Source organism: Oenanthe melanoleuca, chromosome 9 (genome assembly GCF_029582105.1).
Source record: "Oenanthe melanoleuca isolate GR-GAL-2019-014 chromosome 9, OMel1.0, whole genome shotgun sequence".
NCBI lineage: Eukaryota > Metazoa > Chordata > Aves > Passeriformes > Muscicapidae > Oenanthe > Oenanthe melanoleuca.
The window spans coordinates 8,304,907-8,324,285 of NC_079343.1; the positions used below are offsets into that span (position 1 = coordinate 8,304,907).

A 19,379-nucleotide genomic window follows, 5' to 3' on the forward strand; every position below is an offset into this window, starting at 1 on the left:
GGCTTCTCCTAAGTTTAATGAATTCTTTTTTAGCTGCTGCATGCAAATAGGCTATCTCCAAACAGTCTTCCAGATTAAATGGAGCCATGGAGTGCAGTCTAGGAGCAGTTGGAGCAGCCTTATTAGCAGACTAGAGCAGGAAAGAGAAGTGAAAGAAAGGGGCTGCCCCAAAGAGACGTATTTCCTTGTATACTTCAAGGGTTAATCTTGTCACAAGTTTGTGAAATCAGGGCCCACAACATTTTGGCTTTTAGAAAAAATTATTATTACAGCAGAATAACCATTACATTCAAAATAATGGACATTTGTACAAAAGTAGAGTCATACAGTCAGCAGTGAACAAAACTAGTAAAAATACCTCTTTTCAAAGTATTGTCAGAGGAGCACTTTGTGATGACAAAATCCGTAGCTAAAAGTCGTGGTGCAAAACAAGAGCTGAGTCCAGCAAGGAGAAGAGAAACTAGACTGGGGTAATAACAACTCTGAGAAACTCACATACAGAGTAATGTAAAGCACAGAATTGTTAAACCCTTTGCTACATTAGCTGACCTTCATCTTCACCATTATACAAACAAGCCACTTCAGTTATTGGTTTTTGGTATTTCTCTGAGGATCTGGCACATTGGGAAGCAATTTCAGGAAGTGCACTTCAGAGGTGCAAACAGCAGTTTTCTCAGCAGGTAGTTTAACATCAAAATGCAGGCTTGTTCATGTATTCTTCCACTGTCTAGGAAACAAAAACAAATAAACGGATGCATTATGGAATGGTACAATAATAGTCAGAGAAATCCTCTTGTCTTCTTTGAGGACAGCTATAGTTTTGCAGGAAATTAGATAAAATTCCTTAAAATGCAGAAATAATTCTGCTTTAAAACATGTTAACAGAGTGGTTTAAAATCTGATGTTTAAATCATGCCATAGCACAGCTGTGGCTCAACTCATCATGCCAGTGGCCTTTGCACACAGTGCCTGAGTTTCATGTGCACAGGGCAGAGCCCTGTGGAAACCTGCTCAACTCCCAAGCCAGTTCTACCACTGTGCTGCTCCCTTCAGGGTATCATGATGGATCCTGCACTACTGAGAAAAAAATTGAATTAAACCCATCATATTCAACTGTTTTTGCCATTCCTGGCTCAATGGTACCCCTTATGTTCCAAGTCACAAGACAATTCCTGCAGGGTTTTGAGTAAGGGTTACGTATCTGTACCCTGCAGAAAAACTACACAGGTGCTTCTGAATGAAAGAAGAGTTTGCCAGCACATATTCTTTCAAATTTTAAATGCTAACAGTAGGTCATGTTTCCAATGTATTAGTGAAATAGGAGAGACTTTTCTGTATTTAGATATACATATGCATACATAAATACATAAATAAGCTTAGATTATGTTCTTATATTAAAGAAGTATCTTAGATACATCCTAAACTATTTCTTAATAAACTGTAGAAGTTAAGCTGCAAGAGAGCAACAGCTTTATATAAAGCTCCTCCAGATGATACCAAGAGGGTTGAATTGAAAGCTTTTGTAACTGCACTGCTGTACCTGTTGAGACTGCATGTAAGACACACTTGGATAATTAAGTACCAGAAGTGCTTAGCTGTGTTTTCATCTCCTGTCAAACATGGAAGATGTAGGAAGATGAGGTGTTTGCCTTTTGTCCTCCTCTGCCTTACCTCCTGCAGCATGTCAGACTCTTCTATGGCTTTCACTGCAGTCTTCTTTGAAGTCTCTTGTACTTCTCCACCAATTATAAACTCATCAAGAATAAAATAAGCTTTTTCAAAATTAAAGATAATATCCAGCTCGCACACCTGCCAGGACAAGAGGCCACAACCATGTTTAAATCACTTTTACAGTATTATAAGCACTACTGGGCCAAAAGCTGTTGTGATGATCAAATACCCTCAGCATGTGCACCCCTGTGCTAGGTAGCAGGATGAAGAAAGCAACTGCATGTTATGTTATATTGAAGCTTCTGCACAAATTGTCTCCACATATACAGACTTACAGCAAAGATATTCTACTTAATTATTAAGCTCATGCTGGTTGTCAAAGTGACTTCCCACCCCACTAACCTTAAGGTCCTACAAAGCCCTTGTAATATGAGTTACCTGCATTCACCATTTCACAGGGCAAGACAATTTCCTGCCCAGCAACAGCCACCAACTGCTTTTTAGTTTTGTAAAACTGAAGGCAGTACAGACATAAGTCATAGCACAGTGATTTAACTAAGATATGAATTAAGGTAGGCAGGATAATTTTAAAAAAATTCATAGAAAAGATGGGTCTCTTGTAGACCTTCTTTTAAGTCTTTTCTTTAAAAACCCAGTAATCTTATCTTTTGCCTCTCCTTAATTGTTACACAATATTATGAGACAAACAAAACCAGTATACCTGAAGATGCCAGGATAGAGAATTAAAGTACTTTAGTCAGTTTTGAGTTTTTTTAATGATTTTTCCTGAAACCTTCCCCTCAAATTCTATCCCAAGACAGACATACAAAGCATCAAGATTAATTCTGGGCAAGTGGAAAAAAACCCAATCTTATGATCATTTCAGCACTATTTTATAAAATACTCTAATAATTAATTTTATTCTGGATTGAGCGCAAGTGAAGCAGATGGAAGACCAAGCAAATCAGCTGCACGTAATTTTGTTTATCAGACAGGAATGAGTTCAAGGGAGAAAGTGAAACCCACGTTTCCAAAGTATCTGTCCAGGAGCTCCACATATCGATGAACGACCTCTAGTGTCAGGAGCTCGTTATCCTGGTCTTCTATTGCACAGCAGAAATACAAACTAGCATACCTGGGGAAATAAGCAAAACATGGCAGTGAACAGCTGGGACCTCAGTGCTCTGCTCATCTCTTAGAGGTCATTCAAATGACAGTTAAGTCCTATCTAGTTTCTAAAATAAACTTTTGCTTTCACTCTTATAGTGTCCCAGAGAACACTCTAGAAAATCAGATGATTTAAATTATTATTTCAGTTAGAAGAACCAACTCCCCCCTTGGTGAAGTGGGACACCTATAACACTGGACATAATAAAAGAGGCAATAAATCAGTACTAAGTAGTGGTCTCAGGTTTCCTCCATCTGCTGCAATAGCACTTCAGTAAGTGGGGTTAATTAAACTGTAGGACAAGCTACCCCATCTAATTAAAAAAAAAAAAATAAGGCAAAGGTGAAAGGAGTTACATCTCAGCAAGCCTGCTAACTAACTGTCAAATGACAGTGTTTTACAGAGGGCCAGAATGCACCAAGCTGCTTAGATCAAACAAGCTTTGTAACTAACTTGCACCATTTATGTTTAAACCAACCCAAGATCTATTAAGCTTGCTGATACTGTGGCTGGAGGCCAACTTGTCACAGCTTCTGGTCAGATGTTTATATCCCTCCCTTCACAGCATGGAACTCAGTTTTTGCTAAATGGGAGATGTTTAATTTACCCAGTGTAGTACACATTAAGGCTACATTTGTTTGCCACAACTTTAGGAGAACAAACAAGCAGTTAGCATTAGGCAGACCAGGGATTACTTTGGAAAAGAAAATGGGAATTAATACTTTCCAGAGCAACAAATATTTCAAAACCAAAATTTGACAAAATTATGAAAGTGCCTTGGAACAGTTCCTGTAGTCTCCACAGCTGATAAAACCCAGCACACACATCTCAGCCAGGCTACCCTGGGGAATTTGAAGGGGCAGTGAGGCCTAACACCTTCTAAACACTAATACCTATTAAGTTACTCCTGTTTTTCTCATTTGACAAACCATACAAGTGTTTTGCACCCCACAATTACCCTGCTGGTTTGTCCAGGGATACTGCCTTGCTATACCCAGATTGCCAATGGCAGGCTCCAAATTCAGCCCAGCACCACAAGTGCTGTTTGCTGCTTTTCCTTAAGTGAGCCTTTATTTTTCCTCTTCTAGCATGTGTTACTCATGAATAGTGATTATATGTTCTTACAAAACTACTCACACCTTTTGTAAACAAGCTTGAGGTCCTTCCAGTCAACAAAACTACTTGTTTTTTGATTGCGAGACAAAATAATCTGAACAATTTCTCGAATGATCTTTTTCTTCTCTTTATCAGGTAGCGTCGTGTACCATTTCTGAAGCCTTAACTTCCCCTGCCGACTGAACAGCAGTATAAAGTGTATCTAGAGTAAACAAAGCAACATGGTTAACACCAGGGCCACGGCCAGGGAAGAGCATTCCTCTGCCTGGGACCAGAAATCCCAGTCCTGGCCACACACCTCCAAACCTGGCATGATGGTTGGACATGGTGTCAGTGAGGTCTGGGGGAGGCTCGGCATGGGAAAGATCGATCCTCTCTCCCGTTTCTTTCCCAGGCAGCTCTCCCTTCCCTGTGGCACATCTTCCCTAGGTAAACCCTTTACATCCTCTCCTACCCATCCTCCTTACCTTGTGCAAACAGCAGCTTTGCTTCCTTTTCTGCCCCTGCCTGAGGAACAGGAGCATCACCACTTTGCAGTGGTGAGAAGAGGGCACCACCCCGTCCTTCAGCAAAATCAGATATCTCAGTGAAGGGAATAAACTTATCCACAACAGGAGTAGGGAAATCAGGCCTCGCTTTCCTCACCTGCTTCCAAATCCTTGCAAAGCCCTGATCCAGCAGGTCTCTTACCAAATCCTTCACCATTTCCCTAACCTTATCCTTCCCTAGAGGTTTTCTATCTACACCCTAATCTCTTCTGCTCCATGTTTCCTGTTCCAGTTTACTGTTGTACCTATACTTCATCACTACATTTCCAAGAGAGGATTACACAGTTAACGTTCACAATCACTATCAAGATTACAATGCAGATTTCTGTGAATATAAAATCATTCCACATTCTGGTAAAGTCCAAGCAGAGAAGTTTCTACACAAAAGAAAAAAAAGGAAAAGCTACTGGATTTTAAACAAAGCACTCATTCATAATTCAAAACCATTCTCTAGCTATTGAGTTGCATAGTTGTTGAGTAATCCGGAGATAAGAGTTCTGACTATACTGAGAAAGACTTCAAATGTGGAATCATTTTCGGGAAAGGAGGAAGTTTTAGTCATGTGTGTCTGTGGCAGGATCTACTGTTGGAAATAAGGCTCTTACCATCATTAGTCTAATGTGATTGATAAAATTACAAGGATTTTGTAGCTGCCTTCTGTTGAGTCCTATAATATTCTCCAGACAAGCTTGCTAAATAAAAACAAGTATTCTGCTGGCAGAACACACACCTGATTACAGTGAAGAGCAAAGCACCATGGGTTTGCCTTTCTCTGCAAAAAGCTGGGTTTTGACACAGGAATCGTCCAGCTGCCAGGGTTACCCCTTCCCAGGCAATGCAGGGACAGCACTCACTGTCCATAAATTGCCCACTGAGAGCAGCTGGCTGAACGAAAGGCTATTTTGCTTGCTGCACAGCACATTAACTCCAAAGCCCTTGTAAAGATGAGGGTGTTTTGAAAAGCAGAGCATAGGTTCCACAGACAAGAGCAGCAGGTCAGCAGGAGTCCATCTAAAAGCCTTTGGGTAAAGGTAGCTATTTGATAAACTAATTTCTAAAAACATGGTGAATTATCAGATAGGAGAGGATGATCAGATTTGACTGAAAATGAAGGGAATGAGTCAATCTCTATCAAAAGCTGACAGCATGTTCAGCATAACACTGAGTTTTGTGGCATCCTTTGCCTGCAGTGTTTCAATAGGAAAATAAAATCAAAAGGTATTCTGGTTTAGGGTCAGCTGTTGGACCCAAGAGACCTTAAACCTGAGTGCCTGCATGTAATACACACATCTGCAGAAGCACAACCTTATGCCTCTAAAAGGTTAAATGCCAACAAACCAGGCAATCACTGTGTATATTACCACCACTTTCTGCCCATTAGTTACTTATGCTTCACCCATAGGAAAGTGAGCTGCTCTCCACTTAAAACTGCTTTGAGAACTCCACTGTTTCTTCTACACATGCAGGTGATGTCTCACTACCACTTTTATGAGCTGAGGCAATGCTCTTTACAATCAGAAAATATCCACTAATGCTCCTAAATGCACACACAAGCTCCAGAATCTCATTGTTTGGGTCTTCCATCTCACACTGTTTCATATGCAGACTATAATAATTGCCTCACTTGGAAATTTTGTTATTACAGTAATATATATAGGTAGAAAATAGAGCCTTTACTGTAGCACAGTACTAAATTTTATACTCTGCAGTAATATAGTACACCCTCAAGCCTAGGTACATATTACTGGCCAGCTAAGAACTACTGTAACAAAACAACATATTAGAAAGCTGCAGGTACTTGAAGCAAAAATATTGTGGGGAGGTGCAGTTCTCCTCTTTTGGTTCTTCTTCCCTTTTTCTAATTTCTGAAACCCCTTCAATCTGGGGAACTCTGTAGGAGGTAAATAATACATTCTTAAAAGGTTAAATGGCTTTCAGCATTTTCAATTTCAACATCCAGTGCTGTACAATACATTACTGAAGAATACAGTTTCTAAGAGAGCATTGGCTTCCTTCACATGTGGAGACTGATGGAGACAAGCTCTGGTCTGGGAGCTGAGAGTAATTTTATTAGCATGTTTTACTGAATCAAACCCAACCACCCACAGCACTGTGCAAAATTACCTCCATAAACGTCAGCAAGTAATCCAAATGACTGCATTTTCTATTTGTAGGCTATTGGAAAAATAGTTTGTTGGGGTATTTTTTAGATCAAACATTTAAACCAATTTCTAAACTGGAAGTCTAACCCCTTCTCATGCATCTATGAATCAACTGCAGCAGTAAGTTACTTACCAGACTGGAAAGTTATAGGGCCTTCAGTTCTATCAAGATCTACAAAACTGTACCAGGATAAAAACCAACACCCTGAGTTTCAGGGCTACAAAAAAAAAAAAAAAAAAAAAAAATCTAAGGCTAGACTTTGACATGAAATAATTTATCAATAAATAGAACAGACAACAAAAATGCAAAACACAGAAGGGTTTGCATATTCATGAATAGCAAATACAAGAGAGATAGATGAAACTAACACTGATTTCTTTCTTTCCAGTTTCCTTGGGAGACCTTTCCCTTCTTAACTAATGGACTGTAATAATCTGATAAGCGGCTCACCCAAGCTTGTCTTCTGGACTGTTCCCTGCCAGGACTGCAGGTCCCCTTTGGTACAGCCTTCTCCACTATTTGGCCATCATACACTTCAGACTGATCAAACACATTACAATTGGCTCAGTAGTTTCAAACTTGGATCATTTTTGCCTTTACGAAGGGTTTAAAATTTAACCTAATCTGCAACAATTAGTACAACTGTCTAAAGGGCTGTATTCCACTACATATATAACAAATCACCTGCAGGGGGAGAAGATAAAAATGAATACACGGGAAAGGGGCTTTCCTTTTCTAGAGTAATTTCTCCAGTTTACAGTTTAGTAACACAAACAGGTAAAAGACGCCCCATTTCTTCCTGAAAGGTGATCTCCAGGGGTGTGCAAGAGGCTCCAACTCACCCCATTGTGAGAAAGAAGAACGTGCCCTAGAACTGCTTCTCCTCCTCCTGTAATTCAACCTGCATAACATTTGCTGACTGGTTCCAAACCTGTTCTGTGGCATCTGGTCCCTGGGTGAGGGGAGGAGGATAAAGATGGGAACTCATCAAGGAGCCTCAGGGGAGAGAAGGCAGAAGAGGAAGACTGCAGAAAAAAGAGCAAGAATCCTCTTTCCTTTCTTTTCTTTGTGGTTGGGCAAGGATTTGCTTGGTGAGGCAGCTCTGGGCATTCACTCTGCTTCAGCTGCAACCTTTCCAAATTAAGAGCCCTCCAAAATCAAAGCCACCTTTATAAAACCCACACCTGAAATTCACACGTAAGTAAAATTTGCAAATTAGGAACTGCTATCCTTAAACAGACATCTTGGCAGAATGAGGAAACTTTCAGCTTTCCTTAAACCTTTCTGTAGGGCAACAGACAACACAGGACATGCTAAGCAATGAAAATTCCCAGACCACATAAAATGGGAAGTGGGATGAAAATCCAGACCTTCAGCTGCCAACAGAAGCCTGGGGAAAACCAGACTGACTGGCTGTACCTGGTGGAGAGGAAGTGACCTGCTATGATAAAAGTTCTTTTTTAACTTATTTTGATTCCCTGAAGTCTGCTAGATCTGCTGTCACTGATTTAGTCTAAGAGTTCATATTCTGCTTCTTTTTTACTTTTTTCATTCTTTCCTCTAAAAAGAAAGAATCTATTTCCCAACATAGACAGCTGTCCAGGTGTTTTTATCAGTATTTATTTTTACATCACAACTGAAAATGAACAAAACCTACTTTAATCAAATCTTCTCTTTTAAAAAATATGAACACTCACTTTATTCCAGCCATTAGCTTTTTTTCTAATCTCCAAAGCATTTCAAGAATAAAAAATTCCTTCTCATTTTTGCTTTGTTTAGTGAGGTTCTTTTTGTTTGGTTTTGGAATGGGGGGAGGAAAGTAAACACTGAAATTAAAAAAAAAATAAAAAAATGTGAACACACAGTTGGTTTGAAATGCCAGGTGTTTAGGGTGAAATGAGAAAGATGTGCTGAACAGACCTATTGACCTATTAACATTCCACCCACATCAGGACAAGACAGAATACTAGCACACTCAAGTACAGATATTTTGGTATTCTGCTGTTACATGAAATCCCATCTGGCTACTGACCTTTAATACACACTCTGGAGTTTCAGACATTTCTAAAGCAAATATGTAAAATTCAAAACAGACTACTTAATTAAAATTATTAATTTCCCTACTTGTTTACTCTGTCACTAAAACATTTATTCACAGCAGCACAGGAGCTGACAGATGTTTATTAAATACTGTTGGCTCTCAGCTTTAAAATTTCAAACACGTACTTAGTCTGCATGATGTAAGCAAGTAAGAAAAAAAAGAAAATATGCACAAGCCCAGCAACACAGAAATCCTGAAGCAGTGTATTGCTGCCTACCTGGCACAGGATTCTTCCTCACTTAATCTCCATTAGGAACATTTCTGAGCAATTTCCTCCAAACAATACATCCAAAGTCCATGCAATAAAAGCCATGCCAGATCATTACAGGCACACGTGACCATAGTTACACATTGATTTTATGCTTTTCATGATGCAGAAGTCACCCTTGTTACCAAAGATTTTAAATGGACCAGCACACCAGCATTTTATTTATAATATATGGTATCGATCCAGACAGAAAGAGCCTTCTTGATAGCCTCACTTGAGCTAAATAAAACTGTAATCAAAACAATATAGCTGAGCTCAAGCTGCTCCCTCCTGATCCCTAACTAAGGACCAGAAAACAAAGCTCAAGGAGCTTTCCAAGTGCCCCATAAGTGCCCAAGCTCCCTCTGGCTCTGCTCCCACTTATCTCTACAGGCAGCAGGTTGAGTCCTCCCGACCTCGGCTCATTCCTCATAAACTGGTGGCATTCCTGCACCAGTGTCCTCCCTGCAGCACAGGCATGCCTCCTCACAAGCTGGGCTGTCCCACCAACAGGAGGATTCCCTGCACTGCTCTGGAGAGCAGAGGCAGCACAGCTTTCCAAAACAACTCCAAAGGGGAAGATTCAGGCAAAGGCATCCAGTTTTTACAGAGGATAGTAACTCAGAATTTTCTAAAAATTTTATTCCTCCGAGTGGAATTACTCCAGTTTTCAACTAATAGGCAAGCACAGACCCAGGCTGGAGTTTGTCTGAAAGCTGCCTCAGGCTCTGCCATGGGAGAGCAGGCCAGGGAAGCAGTCACACCACTGTCCCTTCACTGTCCCTTCAGTGTCTCCAGGGGACAGACACAGCAGGGATGCGAGCTGGCTGAACTCAGATGAAGCAGCAGTTTAAAGAGGTCTGAAACAATTATTAACTAGATAATCACATTCCTTCTGCCTCCTAGGCTGGGCTTTTAGAGGTGCTGTTATTTACTTACATGTTTTTGGGAGGCAGAGGACACCTTCATTAGGTTACTACAAGGAGGAAAAGGCCAGGGGAGAGGCTGAGCAAGCTGCCCAGAGCTAGCCCTAATTCACTTCAACCCCAGTGCACTTTACAGGCACAAGAAGCTATTTTTCCAGCCTGTTCCTTGAACTCCAAGTGAAGAAACAGAGCTAAAATCTCATCCAGTGGATTCCAGCAAAAGGTGCAGCTCTTTTAGCTTCATTTCCACTTTGCCTTATCAGTTATTTGCAAAGGCCTGCTACATGAAGGCACTGCAGTGCCCTTCCCTTGCCTCTGACCTCTGCAAGAGCAAAGTTAAAAATCTTTGCTCTGGGACAGGGCAAGCACACCCAGATGGTGACAAGCTAACGTGGCTCCTCAGGCACTGCTCCAGCCTGGGGATTCCCACATCTGGTGGAGCAGGAACAAGGCAGACTGGCAGCAGCCTCACACCCATTCCTCCTCCATCCCAACAAGGTGTTCACAGAAAACCCAAGCTCCAAAAGGACCAAAGATCCATGTGAGTTCAGATCATGTTTATAACCCTGAAAAGAGCACAGAATAATCTTCTGGAAACACTGAAGCATTTAATTTAGAGATCTCAATTGAGAAATTCTCAATTTTCCCTTTTAAAACGACATTTTTTTCATTATGGTAAAAAACCAACATGGATTTAGCCTAAGCATAAAAGAAGCAACCACTGTTTACAGAAGGGCCAGAGAAAAAAATCTTCCAAAATGCTTTGGAGTATGTTGGCCCAATATTTAGCCTGTAGAATGAGAAAGGATCACAAATTCATTTTCTTATTTATCCAAGTTCCGTCATGAGACCTGAGAGAAAGGAAATACCTGAGGTACTCCTCTTTCCATCCCATCTCCTGAGCCCAGAGGCTGTTGAGAGTTTCATGCAGCACTTCCCACAGCTTCCTAGAGCTCAGAGCACACAGGCACTCAGCCAACATTTCACCTGCTCTCTTTTCAGCACACAAAGGCACAACATGGTACATTTCTGCATTTTACTCAAAGAATAGTGAGTCCGGTTCTCATTCTTTTGTAGTTTGTGTCCATCACTCACCCCAGGGGACTAAGCAGAGGATGGTGACCACAGAGCTCCTGTGCTGGCTAACAAGTCACTGAGAGCTACAAGTGTCTGAGCAAAACTATCCCCAAGCTCCAAAGGCAAGTAGCAAGGCAACAACAGGCATTTACTGGCTAGTGAAGAGGGACTGTAATGCCCTCCCTAACAGACCAGAGCAGATGGATGTCCTACATAAACTCAGCAAGCTAGAGAAGAAAAAAAGCACTGGTGCACAGAGTACCTGGGGTTATGTCTGTAATATTGAGAAACACACATCAGGACATTCCAGGCCAGACAGACAGTCTGGCCAGAAAGGCACGCCAAGCTTGCCTTCAAACACACAAATGTAAATTGCACCTTCCCATCCTACCCCAATGCCTCTGTATGCTGTATTCCTACTCCCAAATGAAGTGCCATGCTTGCCGGACTGGATCTTCCAACTCCCTCTCTCCATTGCAACATCTGCAGAAATGCAAAGGCCCGGGGCTGGCTACTCAAGAAACCACAGAGCCAATGCAGCCAAGAAAATGCAGATGACAGCTTGCAGGAATAGGACAGTAGGGAAATTAGTGGGCAGGGATGGAAATTAGTAACTGGGTACATGTGATACAGACAGAATTCTTTTCACACAGGCAGTATAGTTTTAATTGAGACATCACTAGCAAGACCACAACTGGCTCATAGAAATGCCTGATGTGGATGCCAAAGCATAAATCTTGCAAATACTTGAGGGAGGGGCAGCTCCATCTGCCTCCCTGACTCACCAGTTTCCTCAATACTTTCATCGCATTGTCCTTTTGTGGCTCTTGCAGGTAACTGGTGGCTTCAGAAGGTCCATGGGATCGTTTATAAAGCATAGGATTTTGAAAAAACTAAAGGTACAGAAAACCTGTCATTTGCTTGCCTCATGACAGACCAAGCTGCCCATTATCCCTCTAGCCTTCTTCCTGCATGTGCCCAGCCTTGGCTTTCTCTAAAGCCCTCTAGGCATTCCACATCCTAGTAACTCCTGGCTCTGACATGCCTGCAGTTTTCTCATTTGTAAGTGAAAATATATATATATATATATAAAACAAGTATTATTACATTGCTGATTATTAAGCAAATAATCAGCAGATGATGTATCACAACATTTCCTCTGCTTTCCAAGAATGAGCTTATTAACCAGGGACAGTAAAGTGTGAATGGCAGTTCCTGCATGGCCTGAGCAGGCTCCAGTATTGAACAGTGACAATCTGTAATGGTCATGGGCACTCGGAGAAGGAACATCCAAAATTGGCAAGTCAGAGATTACACAATTCCAAAGAAATGTAAAAACATGTTTCCTCACAAATCCCATAAAATGCTACTCTGAAGTCCAACTGAATGACAGGGAGTAACAGGAATGCCAGATTATGGATCAGCCCCTGAGCTGCACGCTGAACTAAGCAGCTTCCAGAAGGGCACAAGCATAAGGAACAGGGCATGTATAAAATCACTCTGGCAGCCCTACCTCCAAGAATCACAGGTTTAAGAACTGGGCCAGAAACTGCATCCCAACAACCCACCTGTGGCCCCACCCTGTATGAGCTGCCTAACTACTGGGACACCACCACACTTTCAACAGTGGATTGAAAACAGTCATCTACACTGTGTGAAAAAGCACTCCCATTTATTTTTTTATACATTTAATGTCTAAAAATTTCACAGGATGTACACTGATTCTTTGTGGAGCAACCAATCATTATAGTGTTTATGATTCCATGTGTTTCTGTCACTTCCTCTCAAGTAATGTGTTTGGAAGCAGAAAGTCTATTAACTCAGGATCTCCTGAAAAGGATGCCATTCCACTGCCATTATGTACTACCACAGTAAAAGTTCACTACAAGACAAATTAACAAAGAAATACCACAAGAACTTTTCTGTCATGTAGCATAAGAACTGCTGCCTTGAACAACAGACTAATTTATTTATTATTTTCTCTCCTCTCATCTCTTCTAATCTGTTGCCCTCCTTGTCTTTCAGAGGTAGATGCCTAGAAGCAAAGTTCATTGTCTTTGTGAGGCCAAAATACAGCTGTATCATAAGCAGAAAATAAGAAGTCACTCTGTAAATAGTAAATTCTGTGCAGCATTGAAAACATCTTCCACAGATCTACATCCATTTTTACTTAAGGGCATTGAAAGTATTGATGAGATCAATATTCAGAAGAGCTGAGAGTTCATTTCCAAACATTAGGCAGGTGTCAGCAGCTGCAGTCACAGCAACTAATATTTCCACCCCAGCTTCTAGATCAGTGACTGCTTATCAAATGTCTTGCTAAGGAGAAACAGTGCTTGCCAACTCCTTTTCTATTCAGGCCAAGTGCATTTTTAGAGCCACAGTGCTCAATGGGATTCTTTTGATCTTTCTCCAGGGTTTCAGATCATGCCCATAAGTACTAATTTGTCTCCCTGTACTAATGAGTAGCACAGGTAGGAGGGAATCAGATCCTTTACTATGCAGGCACCAATTCTGCATGCAGAGCTATGCAAGCAGAGCCCTGCATTTATTCACGAAGGTAATCCTGAAAACACCGAAGCAGCAATAGGATCGAGATGTTGCAACACTTACAGGCACAAGAGACTACAGCAACACATGTCCTTGGGGAGACTTATCTTTTTCTCCTCTCTGCTCTCTCCCCACTCTTTGACTTTGTTGAGACAGCGATCTTTCATGAGATGTATCTCTGCTGCACCCACATATGCCAGGAAGCAGAATTTAGTCTTTCTAAAAAGTCATTTTTTAAAAAACATGTCACAAAGCACAAGATGGGCATAAAAAGCTGTGTTTCTCAGTTGGATATGAATTCAGTCAGCTTTGCTAAACAGACTCTTCCCTGAAAACTTGCCTGGAAATCTGCAAGAGAGCAAACAACTGGAGCAACCCTCTGGCTAAGACATGGTACCATTTGCACAAACATCTTTAATTCCGTCTAAAAACACAGAAAAGGGTAGCAAGCACAACTCTTGTCATTCCAAAACAGAGGAACCAGTCTATGGAAAGTTTAAATTACCTGTTGAAAGTTCATCACTCATAAGCCTGGATAAGGCTTATTCTTGGTTCTTAACCCAGCAAACTTTTTTCCTTGACTCGTAACCGAGTGTGAACAATCCCTTTCTAGAGACTGGATGGCAGAGATATTTAAAGCTTTAAAGCTGACAAAAGCACTGTTCCTTCAGCACCAGATCCTCAAGAGAAGAGTAAGGTTGACAGCAGTAACATAACATAGTAATACCACCAAGTGTTGTAATATGGCCTCAAAAAACGGAAAACCAAAATTCTTACTTTTAAGAATGCACACTCACCTTGTAAAATTCTAACCATCAATACAGCAGTCAGACTCCAGATTGTCAACAAGCAGCACTACTGTAAGCAGTGCTCCCCTGGGACTATCGTGAGTGCTTTGAAAACTGGCAGTTGTGAAGTACATGCATCAAGGAGAGTTCTGAGATCAGATTCCCTGAAATCAGCTCCCCTATTTACTGACCTTCAAGGGCAAAATAGGAACTCTAGTTGTTTACATAAGCTTTACCAGAGGGAAGCGGGTATGTAGGGCTGTCTCGGGGTGTGACCAGAGAAGTTACAGGGACTTAAGGTGTGGAGACTGCATTGCCATCTGTAAACTCATTACTGTGCATATTCTGTTTGCAAATATAATGACAGGTACACCTTCCTAAATACAGGAGACTAACACGTATTTAGCATTCTGGCTAAACCACTAGAGAAACAACACAGCTCTGCCTTTGAGGATAGAGACAAACAACAGCATTTGGCCTCCCCTGAAGGAGTTGAGAGACTTCTGTTCAGCTGCAGGGCCAGTAACTGGTATTACAGGTGCACACAATGGGCAAATTGTGCAAGACAGCGGCTCGGGGCATGCCCGCAGAACCTGCCTCAAGCCTGAATTATCAAGCAGTGAGATGGTTTCTCTATTAAGAGCCATCACTGACCAGCTCGCTACTTGGGAGCCTGCAGTTCCCCCTGGGGAAAATCTAACCACTGTTCTCAGGATGAGCATCCACAGTAACCTTTTCTGAGCCCAGCAAACCAACACCAAGCGCTGCAGTGGAGGGTCTCCCTCCCCGGCTGCTGCCCCTTCCAAGCCCAATCGAGCACTGCCAGCCCTGGAGCCGGGTCGCACAGTAAGGCAAGTGACCGACAGACAAGAACATAACCAGACCCATCCGCTCTCTCGCTGATGGAAAGGTGCACATCAGAGCCGGCAGCGGTAATGCTGCTGCCCAAGCCCTCCACTTACCTGACACCTGGGAGTACAGCCAGGGAAAAGCTCTTCCCAAAGATCCCGTCACAAGAAAACCCACTGCCCCACACTGACCCGCTCTGCCACCAGCCAGCCTAGAGACAGGCACATCCACACGAAACCTCACTCCGTCCTTCTCCAGGCACCGGAGCCGACTCGCACCTCAGCTCCTCGGGTTACAGGAAGACTTTACAAAACCTCTCTGCAACAGCCTTGTTTTCCCGGTTGTCTACGAGAGGCTCTGGCGTGACCCGAGCTCATCGCGAGGCCCGGAAAACCAAACGGAGAAGAGCAGAACTTTCATTTCCCCCAAGCAGGTGCAAGCCTTGCCCGACCCCGCCTGGGGATGGTTAGGGCGTCCCGGTGCCGAGGGGCGCGGGCAGCCCCGCTCCGCCCGGCTCGCTCCCGCCCTCACACCGCGCCCGTCGAGGGGCCGGCGGGCACGGCGGGCCGCTGCCGCCCGGCCCGGCCCCGCTGGGCCCCGCTCACTCACCATGGCGCGGCGGCTGGCGGGGAGCCGGCCCTGCCCGGCGCGGCCGCCTCCGTCCCGCCCGCCCCGCTCAGGTGAGGCCGGGCCGCATCGCGCCTTCCCACAATGCCCCGAAAGGGAACTCCCGGCGCCTCCTCCCGCCCGCCGGGAGCGCCCGGGGCGCGGGCCGGGACGGGCCGGGACGGGGCAGGGCTCGCAGACCGACTGCCCGCAGGCAGTGCGCACAGGCCGCGGGTGCCGAGCCCCCACCTGCCGCCCCGGACGTGCATGAACCGCTCCGAGGGCGCGTTTCTCACCTCGGCATTCCTGACATTAATAAAACGCAGTTCATGCATCCACTGGCTCGAGCTACTCCCCTGTCAACCATTCATGCCCTAAAGACACGGGTAGATCGACAGGCATGATTGCTCTACTGCCCATCTCCATCAGAATAGAACTCTGATAGTTTAAATACCTTCAGTGGCTGGGCTTGGCTCACCGGTGCTTTGTGATGCAGCTGGATGAGAGGGCAAGACATCAGCAAATCCCTGTAACCTGTGGCAGGGATTTGCTGATAAGCAGCTGGTGCCAAAAGAATGTGCAACATTCACAGACTCAGCACTTCAATCAAAAGATCTAAATCCAGGCCTAAGGCTTCTCAAACTTGTATGTGGAGCCTGATCCAGATGCAAACTACCACCGGAGCATAAAGTGAGAAGATTTAGCACTGCTTAAGTTCCATGTCTGTAATCTAAAGGAGAGGCATTTCCCAGAGCACAGCATGCATCAGTTCAGGATATGGACCACAACTGCTCAGGCAGGGAAGAGCTGTGCCCTGCTCCTGGTTGCAGTGGTGCATGTGAGAAAGGAAAAGAAATCCAAAGAGGCTTGGGGACTTCAGGGATCCCTATGGTGTCAACGACAACCCCTCTGCAGGCTCTGGCTTCAGAGAAGGGAGGGAGATCCCTGGCCAAAAGCAATTGTGCATGTACTGCTGAGAGGGTGACTGGGAGCAACTGCTCCCAGCTGGAAATGCAAATTTGCAAGAGCAGAGTGCAAATGCAGGTGTGTGCTCCTTATTCAACAGTGGAGGTAACTTCCACATTTCCCCAACTGTGCATGAGCCTAGTCCCCTCAGCCCTCCCTAAGTTTCGGTTTGGTTTATACAGACATTCTGTTCCTGGAGTCCTTCACTGCTGCTTGCTCAGAGCTGGTTTCTGCAGGTTCCAGCCCAGCCTGCTGAGCAGCACATCGCTGCTCTGCTCTCACTTCTGGGGTGCAGCGCACACAGAGCACAAGGCCCAGCTGCCCCACACATCGGTGAAACTTCATCTGTCACTTCCCGAGTGCACACTGCAGGCCCACAAAGCAGCACTATCTCCAGAGGGCAGGGACACCTCACCCCTGTGCTGTGCATGCAGCACGCACCATGCCGTGCTGCCAGACAGCTCTGGCCTCACTGGGTTTACTGGGCTCCATCTTGCCTTCAGTGAGCCTGCCAAATACATACTTAGTGCAATCAGAATCTGTTAAAGCAGACCAAAACCTTTTACCAGATTCTCTGAAAGACCCACACAAAGTGCCACAGTACCTACACTGCCTCTCCCAGGAGGTAAACACCTGCCTTCCCCACAGCCACGTTCATACCCTGTCCCTTGCACCCCCCAGCTCTACCTGCTGTGGCCTGTGCAGAACAAGAGAGTTGACTCTGCACTTAAACCCCAAACACCCCCTTGGTGAACAGGAGTGTTCACAGATAGCACTGCAGCTCTGGGAAAGCTGGGTCTCAGAGAACACTCAGAACTGGACTTGCCTAACACACAAGAATGTGGACACCACAGTGCAGCTGTACTACAGATATGAGACATCAATACTTTCATCTCCAAAAGAAATTTAAAATTAAGGAATGAACATACTCCTCACTCCCTACCTGTGTAATTTACCCAGGTGATGGACAATATTATTTCTTGCTTAACAATTGTTTCCAATTGTTTCACTTTTCTGTGCAAAGACCTTACCTGATTAGGCCATAAACTCAAGAGAACCAGTCTGCTGCTTGTGTGTTTTTGCAGGTAATCAGAAAAAAGTGCCAGCAGCAGCAGCAAATAGAACAGGCATATCGTGAACATTAAGATCAGTGGCCAAAGTCAGCCCATTATGGCCAATCTTGGAAGTTGGCCCAGAGAAGCCCTACAGAAACAAGCCTGCAGATATAGGATCATGCTTAAATTAGATGCTTTCCAGCTCAGAAAGCCAGGCTGCACTTAATGACTGGCTAACTAGCCATGATAAGGACTTGGAATTCTTCTCTCCCTGCCTCTCTGCCACTAGCACTGTGTAGCTGCATAATTTTCTGATAAAAAAGATAACCATCAGTAGTTCCTAGCTGGGAAGTTTGAGCTATTAATGTCACTCAGCAGTGGGAGCACAGGGAGGCAGCTGGGGCACACAGTTGTGCCAGGTGAACCAATGGGGTGAAGTTATGTCAGTTTAATGCCATTACATGAACTCCTTTCAGTACTTCCCTTAGGCCCAGTTAATTAACTTGAACATGAACAGTTGCAAAGTAATGCATACTTATTTCTCTAAATCAAATTGCTGCAAAAGGCAGTTTTGAGACCCTTTTTTTTGGCTTCCTTTTCTGCATGGAAGAAATATGAACATTTTCTTTCTTAAGGGTTCTTTGAAACAGGCTTTTAAGAGAGGCAAGGAACTTTTTACTGTTGTGGAGTATTTCATCCTCTTTGCTTATATTCCACTCTCCTAGCAGCCTGTCATGTTCAGAAGTAGAAAACATTTACACCAAGAGTTACAGTGGATTCAGTGAGCCTTGTGTGCCTACTGATGAAAAAACTTCCCTAACTCCTAAGTATCAGTTTTGGTGGGTCTGGGCATTATTTATGTGAAAAGAAGTCATTGCTAAAATGTCAGATGCCTAAACCTGCAACAGGCTTTGTCTTGGGTCTTCCTAATCTCTGCAAGCTTTGTGCACTTCAGAAGCTAATCCTGAACCATGTAAGTAAAGCTATATATGCAGCAGTCATTTACAATTAATTGGGAAGTTTTTTTCCTGTGCATTTTAAGAGAAACAAATCCTGTCAGCTTCAATTAAGAGACACAAACTATTGTTTAAAGAACAGTAGGGAATGAACAAAATCTAACATTCTCACTTCCTTCTAAACAAAACTGCACAAGCTTTCCGTCTGAAAAAAACTCAAACCACCCTTTTATTGCAGAAAGAAGCCTTTTCACTGACACTGTGTACCACAATAAATGAGATAGAACAGTGAACCCTTATTCTGATTCTAGCCAGCAGATGTTTTTGTTGTTTTTCAGCACCTGAACTGAGCTCAGACTACTTCAGACTACTGTGCAAACCAAGGAATTGAGTCTGATGAACACTCCACTTGGTGATTTACAGGAGATCTGCTGTGCAGGTGTTTTACCACTTGATACTAGGTCTATGGGGGAAAGAAAAAATTTTAAAAGCCCAATTTAAATTCAGCTGCAGGAGGTAGCTTTTAATTGCACTTTGGATCAATAGAGAAGCAGCATAACACTTGCACTTGGTTTCTAGGCAGGGCTTTTAC

At 43.5% G+C, this 19,379-nt stretch overlaps 1 protein-coding gene across 1 annotated transcript; it reads right to left on the reverse strand.

Annotated features, from left to right (window-relative positions):
- Nucleotides 1-241: 241 nt before the first annotated feature.
- On the reverse strand, nucleotides 242-15,973 carry AP1S3 (adaptor related protein complex 1 subunit sigma 3). Its single transcript, XM_056499336.1, has 5 exons — nucleotides 15,814-15,973; nucleotides 3,979-4,157; nucleotides 2,698-2,806; nucleotides 1,672-1,809; nucleotides 242-727 (listed from the first exon to the last, which is right to left on the reverse strand). Exons 1-5 carry the CDS (start codon nucleotides 15,814-15,816, stop codon nucleotides 692-694), a joined length of 465 nt encoding a protein of 154 aa, XP_056355311.1. The 5' UTR covers nucleotides 15,817-15,973; the 3' UTR covers nucleotides 242-691.
- Nucleotides 15,974-19,379: the final 3,406 nt, after the last annotated feature.

What these genes read in the sequence shown, in the direction of transcription:
- AP1S3 (XM_056499336.1), bottom strand. An exon ending in TGGACAGATACTTTGGAAAC is followed by an intron (nt 1,810 to 2,697) that starts GTGGGTTTCACT and finishes TTGTCCTGGCAG; the next exon opens with GTGTGCGAGCTGGATATTAT. An exon ending in AGTCTGACATGCTGCAGGAG is followed by an intron (nt 728 to 1,671) that starts GTAAGGCAGAGG and finishes TTTGTTTCCTAG; the next exon opens with ACAGTGGAAGAATACATGAA.